Genomic DNA, 12,532 nt, shown 5'->3' with positions numbered 1-12,532 from the left:
AAGATTCCAATGCTTTGTTAGACCTTTAAAGCCTTTAAGTATCTTATTGGTAAGGTTCACTTACCACTTCACTTAGATTCACCGTTTTTATTGTTCCTAATCAAATGTACATTACAAGTAGTAAATGAAATGATTGAATAAGTACATGATGGGACAGATGATGAGACACGTGCGCCAGAAACCAAATTGCATTCATATTTATTGATAGAGGACTGAAAAGGTCAACATGTCAACAATCACAAATATGGGAAAATCCATTACCAACCAAAACAAATAAACATATTCCTTATTGCTGTAGTTAAATCTTCCTCAGATAAGCAATCTGCTGCTGTTTCAGCATTGTGTGATTTCTGATGGAAGTGAACCCGGATCACTTGGCTCTGGAAATGAAACAGACACACAAATAAAGAGAACAGGTCAGAATGTTTGAGCTTCCCTTAAAGAGGGCACTTAATTGATCTTAATTATCACTATTATAACAAAAGGAACAGGTCTAGAGATAATTGCCCCAAAAGCATTGGCTGTGATTCTTTTTGTTGTTGTTTTTTTGTCAGAGTTGAGTAGACATAATGGGAAGTGAGCCGCTCAACTTAGACTTGAAATTACCATATCACGGAAAACCTGAGGCAAGTGAGTCTGACCTTGTGTTTTAATTGTATTTTTTGTATTTTCTTTTTTTGCACCTGTAAAAATAGGCAAACATTGGCAGGTCATTTTTTTTCAAGATTCGTTTTTTGCCATTGAAATTCTCTTTGCGGCCACAAGAGGCTGAAGTTCACCTCTAGCACATATTCTAAAAAGGACTAAGGTTGTGATGTGATAGTAAAAACAAACAGAAAAAATAGAATAAAGTAAAGCGTGTCGCGTTATTGACTATGTGGCTGCTTTGTAATGATATTTTGTCATTTTAAAGCAATATAACTTACGTTCAAAGCATTCAGGGATTTTGAGTTTTCCGTCGATGCACTGGGTTTGCACTGCATAACCACACTTCATGGGTTTGTCCATGCAGTAGACTGAGACAATGTCGTTGTGTAAGACTCTGTTGGGTTGTAGGTCTTTGATCCAGATTTGTTGTCCTTTGTATAATATCCTTGCCGTCTCTATGCCGACACTGCAAGGAGCTGTAATTCAGAAGGTGAAGTAAAAACATGAAAATGATTTAAAAGTGTTGTTTTGCTCCCTACACAGAAACATATGACATGAACTTTGGGGGAAAAAGCTATGGAATTGTGCTTGAATTACATTATCACCAAATGTCCGGTAGAGTGGGAACAGGAATACACAAATCAAAACTGGGAAACAGTTTTATTTCTATAAAGCTAAAATCCCAAAAAGAGCTACAAGTCTTTCACCCTTGCAAGATCAGACAAGAAATGCACCTACCACCAACATTGTAATGTAAAATAACTGTAGCATTGGTTGTAGCCCTACCTTTGCAAGATGGCTTCTCAGACCATTTCCCATTTTGCTGACAAACAATCTCATAGCTTCCTTCAAGCACATAGTCTCCATTGCAGCCATATTTAATCGTTTCCCTATAGTCATAGTCCCTCGGTTCGCTGCTTGACATGAAGCCTCTGTCAATGTTCTCCGGTAGAGGGCAGGTCACCACTGTAAGAGGAAAAATGTAGTCATTCATCTTTTTTTAACAACTGTTTGCATAAAATCCCATGCTGTTGCAAGTTGAAGTGTATTAGAACGTTTATATGAGAGATGGTGAAGACCAATGTGGTAGTAGAGTTGCATCTTATTTGAAAATGTGTCATGTGTGTCACCTTTTTCAGCTCCCACTGTAAAGGCAATAGGAAGCAACATTCTACATCTTACAATCTGATCGGATGGTCTAAACCTGCTGCGAGTGCAAGATACAGTGTCATGTTTCACAAACGGTACTCATCAAATCCTGTTCACAAATGGACTTTGTGGAAAGATTGCTTTCTTATTTTCTGATACTAAGATCAATAATACATTTACATTTCAGTTTTCTAAAACAAGTTTGACAATCCAAAGTGTAAAACAATGTAATATAAATGTCACTATGGTTATAGTCATGACTTGCTTTTCATATTCAACTTTTTAGTTATGGCTCAGATCAGTAAATTCAATGCCAGAAAACAGCTCATGGTATTTATACAGCATCTCCCTTTTTAAACCTTCATACCTTGACATTCAGGTGTCTTGGTCCACTTGCCGAGGACAGTGCACTCTGCTCTTGCGTTGCCAAAAACGATGTATGGAGGATTACACTTGTACGTCCCCCCGACACCATAATCAACAGTGTTGCCTCTGATCCTCTTGTCATAAGCAATCATACCGAAAGGTGGAATCGGAGCAAGATCACAGGTAACAGCTGTGAGAGAAGAGACAGCATATGTCATTACGTATACTGTATATTGGTATATAATGCACGCTTGTATTCTGCACTTTTCAGCTCCTGCAGTCAACATGTTGTTGCAACCTTGGGCAAGACACTCAAACCAAAGTTGATGGGATGTTGTATGTGTGTGTGAATGTGTGTGTTTCTTGGAGTAGGTGACACCTTGCATGACAGCCCCTGCCCCTGTATCAACGGATGTGAATGGGTGAATGCTGATTTGTATATAGAACTGCTTTGAGGGTTCATAAAGACTATATTTAGTCCCTTTACCATGGCAAATGTACACATTTATACTTAGTTTTATTTAGAACACTTACATTTGTGTAAATGTATTTTCACTGGCCTAATATCAAGTTATTGATGAAGTTACACAATAATTGTGGGGCTGTCTAATAAGTCCTCAGAGAATTTAAACTGAGAACAGTACTTTGTGCTGAGTGTTTTTTTCACAGCTATCTTTTTCCCTGATTTAAAAAAGAATGTAATGGATTACATACGCTTGCACTCTGGTACTGGTGTGCTCCATGTTCCATCAGCAAGGCACAGGGCACTGCTGTTTCCATTCATGGTGTACCTGAGCAGAGCCATATCATTTGGTCAGTTCATGCTTGGATAAATACACAATAACACAGGTGTTGACTTAAATACTGTTAAAGCCATTTTAAATATTGATTAATCATAGAAATCTTAAAGTAGTGTTCAGATGCACACAAAATAAGTTAAATAGGAACTGTCATGGTTATCATTGATGCTGTTATACCTCAACATTATTAAATAATGGCTACGATTTATCTTTGCACTTCATTTAGATATTGATGCAAGTCACATGAATATTTCTTAAAATACTTCTATAATGTATTGTGTGCATGATTAGAGGTTCTCCATTTGTGATTCAGTGTACCACCAGTGTATAAGGGACATCAAGATGAATATCAGAGAAACTGACACATTTCAAACAACACCATTCAACAAGATGTTCTTTCTTTACCCTTCATCACAGGTATAGTTGATCATACTCTGGAACACAGTGTCCTCATAGTATAATTCTCCCTTGGACAATGGATCAGGATGGGGACACCGTTTGGCTGCAGACGAGAACACAGGTGTTACTATTTTGTTATGAATATTGTTTAGATAGAAATAAATGTTTGCTGTACACCCTGTAACCATAATAAAGTTAAGTTGGGATCTAGCAAAGACTATGTTGACATGTTCTATGTTATTTATTTTGCCAATGAACAGACAACTTACTCTCAAGTCCTGGATATACACATTCATAATGCAGAATAAAAGAGAAACCTATTGAATATTTGTAAAAGCAATAATAAATACGTATCTGACTATTAGAAATGAAAATAAACGTATAAATAAGAGTGTGGTTATCACAATCCGTTCATCGTTCACATTGCTTCACATGCTTAATGAATATGTAACATCAAAAACAAGTATTCATTTACACAATTTAATTTCTACATTGTAAAATCTATCTGTAATTATCAATTAATAATTGTATTTAAAATGACATCATTATACAGCTAGTTTTATTTTACAAAAGTAAAAGTTTCCTTACGGTTGATATTTTGCAGAAAATTACATCATGTTTAACTTGAAAAGTAACTCAAGTGTATGAATTTGCACTACAAGATCTGTGAGAGGATCCCTAGTGTTCACGAAAATAAAAGAGACCCACGTAAGCACTTTAATTTGGTTTTTGTCCATGTTCCACTGGCAGCACACACAATCTTCCGAGGGTCGTAAACTGGGGTGTATCCCTGTTTGCAGGACAGTACTAACTCCACACCCGGGGTGTAGAACCTCTGGAGCCCATCCATCTCAATGTTGGCAGCCAGCTCAGGCCTAAGACATACTGCAAGAACACATGGATTTAGTGATATGTATTATAATGGCTTGGAGACGACCGGTTTGTGATAGTTATAGACCTCCAGAATTTAAATATAAGATCATTATACAATTAAATGAATGCCATGTGCTGATTCTAGAAATAGAAGGAATAGGTGTTGTGTCTGCAATTATGTCACATAGCAAATCAATGTGAAGTTGCATTTGCCCTCTAAAGTTTAGGTAAAATATAATTATTCTGTAAGCACAAAGAACAGAACAAAAAGTTTAACCATTAGCTTCACAGCATATTGAAACACACCATTTAACCATGGCAGACAACAGACCCTTCCAGAGGAATCATGCAGATCTAGCCAAATAAAACGAGTTAAAAAAGAAGAAATAATAGCAAATACCATTGTTATGTTGCGTTTTTACGATGGTAAAAAACACAAATGGAAATAGCAGAAACAAAGCCAGCTTGCGTTCCATCCTTTGTAGAGATGTTTAGACGCTTCTCAGTTCTTTCCTGTGGCCACACAGTGAATATCTGTCCCCTGTTTCACTAATGTTTGTGTTTCTCTAAAAGTAAATAGATAAAAGCAGCATGATGTAACTTCTCACTGGCTATCCTTGTTTTGTTTTGCTTGCTTTTTGCAATAAGAGATTGTTCTCGTGACAGTTTACTGGAAATGAAAGCTCAAGTCGGACTTCCCCCTTGTTGCTGCAATACTATGAAACACCAGCCCATTTTGCTCCATTTTGCTATTGCTTAACTGTAGTTTCTTACTAAGTACGTTTTTAGTTTATAAATTCTTTAATCATTTTTTGTTAATGAATATGGCACACATTTTGACAACAAACTCTATTGCTTTAAAGGCAAGAAGTCAAAGGGAAAATATGGTGCTCATTTCAGTTTAATACTTTTTGGTTTCGTGTTTCGATAAAAACATGTTTGCATGCTTTACTGTTATAACTTTTCTTATCCCTGTCTGAGTATTCACTGTATTCTGTATTCAACCTCTGTCGTAGCGCCTGTCTCTTTAAGCTGCCCTTCCATAAACCTCAGTCTGATCTGATAGGTAATTGTTTGCTGGTCTTTTGCATCTGCACTCTTGGTGTTAAACTAATGTTGTGGTGAATATGTGTAGTTGTGACATCAAAACCTTATGGAAGCCTTAAAGGTTTGTTTAAAGGAAACATTTCTACATTTGGGCTCTTTGTATTTCTCTGTAGGTTAAATATATTGATATTGCTTTTAAAGGAAGATCTCACGTTTTACGAAATTTGACCTATACATCTATGATCTTTATAGGGTCTCACCGTCTGTATAGTTAGTGCAATTTTCTTGAAGGAATTTTAACACTCATCACACAACTTAATCAGTTATGCAGGCTGACGTGGAGTCGAAGAACCACTGAGACTTGTTTACCCATCAGTGGATATGCTCACATAATATCTTTGGACACACAGTTCAGAATTTTACTTTTATTGTAACCTCAGAACTGGGTATGGGTAAGTATGTTCTCGTTCATTGAGTCTCTAAGGAACAAAAAACACAATTTGAATCCCTTGATAAAATCCAATTTTTATTATTTGATCAATAATTACTGCTCTTACTCTTGATGTGGCCTCTGTCATATTATTACATATCCATTATTCCTGATCCAATCATTTATATTCTGTGATAGTGCACATGGTGTTTCAAATCATCCAATGCAATGTTATGCCGTTCTTGCAGGGCTTGCAGGGCTTGCAGGGCTTGTGGGGCTTGCAGGGGGTGAAGTAGTACACACAGCGATTTCTGATGGAAGGCTTTTGGCCCTTATGGTGTAGTCCACCTTTCCTGGTTCTGAAAGCAAAAAAAAGGCATAATGATTACTGAAATCATAATGTGCAGAGCAGGATGGAAACGTCATGGGGCTTTCCTAAGACATGTGAGCCATCTGACAGACTTGTACAGCATGTACCATGTTAACATGTTAAGGGAAAAGACCACATACTGAACCAAAACCCAGTTTAAGGCATTTTTGCCGGCTTGTTCGGAAAAAAATGGAAACAATTGTCGGAAAATAGAGCTTGAATTAGATTTACTGAACTGACAATAACTCACCCTGAAAGCACTCTGGGATGAGGAGCGTTCCATCATTACAGGTGCTGGCCACAGGGTACCCACACCTCTCAGCTTTGTTCAGACAATAAAAGGCAACATGTTCTCCATGGAGGACTCTGTTGGGTTTCAGGTCTGCGATCCAGAGCTTCTTGGCATTGTAGTAAATACGGCCTCTTTTGATGCCAACTTTGCAAGGAGCTGAGCAGCAAAGCAGAGCAGTTTGAGCATGTTACAGGAGGTCTTCAATATCCACTCCCAGGAATATAATTTTAGTATTACAATATGTAATATTGAAGCTACTTTTTTCAGGTTTCGTTTTGACCAACCAGGTGGCATGAGATTTTCTTTTAACAGAAACAAATCTGAACATACTTTTGTTTTCTGACTACCAATTGACTGCTGATAATCATAAATACAGAAACTTAGCCGGAAGGTATATTTTTCCATGACTTACCTCTGCAAACAGGATTGGAGGACCAGTTTCCTGTGTTTCGGCATTGTATCTCAGCCTCGCCTTCCAGAACATAATGCTCATTGCAGGCGTACTTAACAGTCTCCTTGTAGCTATGTTCTCTCATCACAGCAAAGGTGATGAAACCATTTGGTAAGCTTGGTGGGATGGTGCAGCTCACATCTGCAATTATCAAAAAAAGATCCAAAACATGAGGGGTTATTGTTTAGTTGGCACAGTTGCAAAGGGTGTGTTGCCAAAGAAAAAAAAAATACTATAGAAAACATTTGACAAATGCATACGTATGCTGGTCTGATTAAGCCACATCCTATAATTGATTCAGCCCTTAACTAAACACAAAGATGTTGAATAGAGGAAAGGGGAGGAAATGGTAAAGGAATATTATTGCATACCTCGACACACCGGAGGCTCAGTTGCTCTTCCATCAGCCATGCAGGTTCCTCTTTCATAACTTGGTGCTTTAGGTGGGTTACATTCGTATGTCCAGCCTTGTCCGTACATGGTGGTGCTTCCACTCACTGGCTTATCGTGGGCAATTCTTCCATCTGTAGGGGGCTTGGGCAGGTCACAGTTCACAGCTATAAGAAGAACAAATATCACACTAGACTTATACTGACATTACACCTGGAGCTTCTTTTTCTGTTAGCTTTGAAAATGCATCGACATTACAGTCTTTAAATATACTCCAAGCAGGTTCACCTTCATATAAAAGTCAGGTATGTTCTGTCTGCTGTCAAAAAGAACCAAGGCAAATGTCTTGAAAATAGTAATCAGAATCATATGGCTATAGTAGTTTGTAGACAAAAATGCATAAAGAAATTAAGCAAATACAAGTGCATCAATACAAAAAGGTAGACCATTTTGGATATTGTGTTTGATCTCTGTTGAATAATTCAGACTCTGTTAAAATGTGTATGTATATTTTCCTCCAGTACCTTTGCAGAGAGGTGCTTGATTGCTCCAGGTACCATCATGTAAACAGCTGCTTTCATTGGCTCCTTGCATGACATACCTAAATAATTTATTAAACACATATTGTCATAATCTGCAAATATAACGTGACTTTTAAAAAAATCCACAATTCAATCTTACCCGTCATCACATGTGAAGTTAAGCACACTCTTAAATGGAGCTTCTGTCCTTCCCCGTGCTAATGGCTGTAGAGGTCTAGGGATTGGGCACATCTTAGCTGTAGAAAAGAAGGGACAATAATGATTCCGCATCTTTTAGATTAAACTTAGATTTTCATCAATACTACAGTATATGAATATTGTAGGAGAACCAACATGTTGGGACCAAGGATTTAATTCTTCCTCCCATTCCATCTTTTTGAAAATAAATATGCAATTACAGCAGTTCTAGTGCTGCACTTCTGAAACAGGAACTACATTGTTACAATTCAGCAGAGTGAAAGCCCGACATCCCAGTAAACTCACGGGAGCATGCCAGGTCTGACTGTGTCCATTCTCCTGTGGCGGTGCAGGTCATCCTTCGAGGGGTCGCTGTTGAAGGCAAGTACCCCTGTTCACATGTGAGGGTCAGCTCTTCTGCCACCTCGTACACGTGTTTTAGGGACAACTCATCAATCCCGTCAGTGACAGGAGGTCGGCCACATACTGGTGAAAGATCAGAAATATTATTAGTCATGGACTCAAATAAATAATGTCCACCGCACAGCAAAAGCATTCTATACACCACATTACTTAATGTGTAGACTACAAATTGTGCACACTTTAGTTGATTAAAATACCTTAAATCAGGCGCAAAAGGATTAATTAGATTAAAAAGAATGCAAATAGCAACAGGAGTACTTGCCAACAAAGGAATAGGAATAGGCCAAATACTCTAATATACCTTTCTTGGGTGTTACAGTTGTGTATAAAGCTACTTGGCAAAGAACCAGCAAAGCCAATGTTGGAGCCATCTTCCTGGGATTGAAGTCTCCTCAGTATCCCCTGTGTCTGGATGGGGATGCAGGCAACCTAAGGGGCTGCTGTGTAAACTGGCCACCGGTAGCCTGCTCCAATCAGATGCCAGTGTAAGCTCCTATTGATCGAGCTCAAAGGTCTTAACTACTGCATATTTACCCAGAATCGATCTATAAACTTGATTTTGTACAAGAGCGGGCAGCATGTTACTAGTTTATAAATAACAAGAGGGAGAGACTCCCAAGACACTGAGTTTAAACACACAGACACAGACACACACACACACACACACACACACACAGACACAGACACAGACACACACACACACACACACACACACACACACACACACACACACACACACACACACACACACACACACACACACACACACACACACACACACACACACACACACACACACACACACACACACACACACACACACACAGACTTAAAAGCGTCAGCTAAATGCAATGTAATGTAATGTATTACATTTGAACATGTTTGTCACGCTCACAGAGAGTTGAAACTATAGTAATTGCTTTGGTGTATGACTATTTCTGTGATTAGGACCATGACCTGCTCCCGGTGCCTAAAGAGATACGGCCTGTCTGACAGTGACCATAATAACTAACGCTCTGTGTCCTGAAACCTCCCCAGCTGTAAAAGGACCACCACCACAGATTCATGTTCACCATAAAAAGTAGAAACAACTTGTGGGTATAATTATTATTACTTTCATTCCACAGTGCTACACACACACACACACACACACACACACACACACACACACACACACACACACACACACACACACACACACACACACACACACACACACACACACACACACACACACACACACACACACACACGCACGCACGCACGCACGCACAGACACACACACACACACACACACACACACCACACACACACACACACACACACACACACACACACACACACACACACACACACACACACACACACACACACACACACACTTTCAATGAGCAGGTCTCCCTTGAAAAAGAGATCAATGATCTCAATGGAATACACCTGATAAAGGTTTGAAATTAAATGAAATAACAGTACATTTTAATAATTTTTTAAAACTGAATAATATAAACTAAATGTTTGATAAGGGGTTATCAAACATTTATTTCGGTTAGATTATGGAAAAATCAGCATATAAAAGGAGGTAGTCTCGTTTTGACAAATAAATTGTGTGACCTCCAAAACCACTGATATCACTGAAATGATGCAATACCTAAATAGGTCACAGGATTTGTTGATGAGGAGTAATACAGCATGTCCTTAAGAGGTAGATACAACTAGTTAGAAATGTTATTTGAATGAAAAATGACAGCTCTTTATTATCTTAAGTGATGGATGTTTTTAATTATTTTTCTTCAAAAAATCAAAAGCTAATATTTGTCTATTGCATAAGAAGTATTGAGCTGGTTAGGCTGCTCTGCTGGTCAGTGAACCTCAGGGAATTGGTAAACATTGAACAACTTGAGAGATAGCATGCAAGTCAAAAGTGCAAGGGAACCCTCCAGCTGTGAGACATTTTCAAATAAAATGAAATATAATCCAACTGAAGCAAATACAAGCAGGAATCCAGTCAAAGAGCACTAAAGTAAAACAATATCACAAACAATCAACACAATTAAGCACATTATCCGAGACCAACATTTTGAGAATAATATTACATTGTTGGTCAAGCAAGAACATTTAAATGATTGTATTTAAGAAAGTCTGTTGCCAGTGGGCATGATACAACATTCAAGGCTCAGTGTCAGTGTCATGCACAGAGGGGAGAAGTAGGCTACTCAGATATTGTACTTGAGTAAAGGTAGAAGTCAGGGGCGCCGCAAGCAGGGGTGCCAAGGGGCCATTGCCCCCCCCCCCCCCCCCCACTTTACAGCCCTGCCCCACATTTTCACAGCGGTGGATGCCGGGGAACACTGTACATCACATTTCAATAATTCCTCTCTACTCTAAAGTCGCATCTAAAAAGAACGCGATCTGATCTAGCTGTGTATATTTTGTTATGTTTGCAAATTGAGGAGATGATAAGACAATCTCATTAGCTACAGGCAGCGACAGAGGCTCATATATTGCATTGCAGGCAAACATAACAGGAAGAATATGTACATTTTAATCCAATCAAAGAGGACATTGTCACACCATTCAAATGTATCCATGTACATTACAACCAATAAAAAAGCTTAGATTTGTTTCTTTGTTACGTTGTTCTGTGTCAGCTGTTAACCTAGATAGATAAACTTAGCTATTGATATCACAAACATGTCAGAAGAACCATCGCTGCATAAGAAAATAAAATACAGTCAAATAAAACTGAAGTTCAACAACTTCAATGTCACATCCCTGACATCCACAACTCCGGAGACGGGCCCTTCAACCCTAGAACCAACGCAGATGAACTCCAAAGCAGCAGCTCTGCGACTGCTGAGACTGTCAAAACCGCTGGCATCGTTGTACCGAAACAGGCTGATTCCGACTGCGTGGAGCCTCAGCTTTACCCTTCTGTCCCGACAACAAACCTCCACGGTTTGTTGTCGGGACAGAAGGGTAAAGCTGCACAGCTAATTGTAAATAAAAAGGAGACCGCTAGATCGTCTGGGAAAAGAGAAAGGTACTTCAATGCAGAATGGTTCAAAAACAGAGAGTGGTTAATTATTTGCAAAACCACTAAACGAGCCTTCTGTGAAATAAGCAGATTTGCTGCTGTCAAATTTTCTCCAAATGTGGAGATGACAGCTTTGGAAATACCGGAGTTAATAACTAGAAAAAGTGCCCAAGCCTCCTGGATAGCCACTAAAAGTGGTGTTCAAAAAAAGTGCGCTTACTTCGGTCAAACACCAGTCAACATTCAGCTTGTCAAGCAAGAGCGTATTGAGCAGGACAAAATAAGTGATGCAATGATGGAGCAACTGTGCTGTCATATGTGTGGGCTGGACCTGTATAGTTTAATTTACAGGAAAGGAGTGAGCAGAGGATAGAGTTGTCCATTCTTGTTTTGTTTTCTGTGACTATCTTCCTCCCCATGCTGAACACCCTCTCAGACTTTCAGTTGCACGCGCTACTAAAGAGATGCATTAGCATGGAAACCAAAGAATGGTGTAGCTGTATTGAAGTCCGAGTGGAAACAGTAACATTTGTAGCGTTATGTTAGAATGAAACAGTGACTCAAAAATAAGATTTAGTCAGAAATCGGGAGAAATGTGGGATAAATACGACCCCGGGAGGAAACCGGGAGAGAGCAATGAAATCGGGAGTCTCCCGCGAAAATACACACGCACTTTTTGCCCCCCCCCCCCCCCCCACTTCTGAAATGAATCCGGCACTGCTGGTAGAAGTACCAGAGTTTAGGAATACTCTGTTACTGTACTAAGTAAAAGTCCTTCAAAATGTTACTCAAGTCAAAGTAAAAACGTATACAGCAGGGCCGTCCCTCCCTACAGGCTGATCATGCAGGCTGCATGGGGCCTCACATTGCGCAGGGGGCCTTGCGCAGGGGGCCTCGGTTTATGAGCTTGGCTTGTGCGCAGCTCTCAGCGCAGTTCTCATCTCACAATAACGCTTGGGGTCCCAAGTTGGCCAGGGACGGCCCTGCGTAAGCATCAAGTACACACGTATAAGTAACCACAAGTATAGTAATCATTAGGCAGATTGGTCCATTTCAGAATTATATATAATAGCCTATGTTTTGATTATAATTATTGATGTTTTGATGTGTTGATCAAAGCGTGTAAAGGTGGAACTAATTG

The 12,532-nt window shown here is 39.2% G+C and overlaps 2 protein-coding genes across 2 annotated transcripts; both read right to left on the bottom strand.

The window, feature by feature from the left end:
- Positions 1–181: 181 nt before the first annotated feature.
- Positions 182–4,894, bottom strand: LOC117561999 (beta-2-glycoprotein 1-like). Its single transcript, XM_034239760.1, has 8 exons — positions 4,636–4,894; positions 4,071–4,247; positions 3,369–3,465; positions 2,878–2,954; positions 2,165–2,353; positions 1,435–1,614; positions 927–1,124; positions 182–380 (listed from the first exon to the last, which is right to left on the bottom strand). The coding sequence occupies exons 1-8, from the start codon at positions 4,709–4,711 to the stop codon at positions 334–336; spliced, it is 1,041 nt and encodes a 346-aa protein (XP_034095651.1). The 5' UTR covers positions 4,712–4,894; the 3' UTR covers positions 182–333.
- Positions 4,895–5,787: 893 nt separating this feature from the next.
- LOC117562002 (beta-2-glycoprotein 1-like) lies at positions 5,788–8,902 on the bottom strand. The gene is made up of 8 exons (XM_034239762.1): positions 8,659–8,902; positions 8,241–8,420; positions 7,897–7,993; positions 7,740–7,816; positions 7,197–7,382; positions 6,787–6,966; positions 6,333–6,530; positions 5,788–6,071 (listed from the first exon to the last, which is right to left on the bottom strand). Exons 1-8 carry the CDS (start codon positions 8,726–8,728, stop codon positions 5,944–5,946), a joined length of 1,116 nt encoding a protein of 371 aa, XP_034095653.1. The 5' UTR covers positions 8,729–8,902; the 3' UTR covers positions 5,788–5,943.
- Between the last annotated feature and the right edge of the window lie 3,630 nt (positions 8,903–12,532).

Source organism: Gymnodraco acuticeps, unplaced genomic scaffold, assembly GCF_902827175.1.
Source record: "Gymnodraco acuticeps unplaced genomic scaffold, fGymAcu1.1, whole genome shotgun sequence".
In the NCBI taxonomy this organism is placed as follows: Eukaryota; Metazoa; Chordata; class Actinopteri; order Perciformes; family Bathydraconidae; genus Gymnodraco; species Gymnodraco acuticeps.
The sequence above is the reverse complement of the archived record's forward strand: the minus strand, read 5'-3'. Positions and strand labels throughout refer to the sequence as shown.

Coding starts and splice junctions, on each gene's coding strand:
- LOC117561999 (XM_034239760.1), bottom strand. CDS start 4,711: ATGGAACGCAAGCTGGCTTTGTTTCTGCTATTTCCATTTGTGTTTTTT. Junction 4,248..4,635: donor AAAAACGCAACATAACAATG/GTATTTGCTATT, acceptor GTGTTCTTGCAG/TATGTCTTAGGCCTGAGCTG. Junction 2,955..3,368: donor AACTATACCTGTGATGAAGG/GTAAAGAAAGAA, acceptor GGCTCTGCTCAG/GTACACCATGAATGGAAACA.
- LOC117562002 (XM_034239762.1), bottom strand. CDS start 8,728: ATGGCTCCAACATTGGCTTTGCTGGTTCTTTGCCAAGTAGCTTTATAC. Junction 7,383..7,739: donor TCAAGCACCTCTCTGCAAAG/GTACTGGAGGAA, acceptor TTCTTCTTATAG/CTGTGAACTGTGACCTGCCC. Junction 6,967..7,196: donor TGAGCCTCCGGTGTGTCGAG/GTATGCAATAAT, acceptor TGATAATTGCAG/ATGTGAGCTGCACCATCCCA.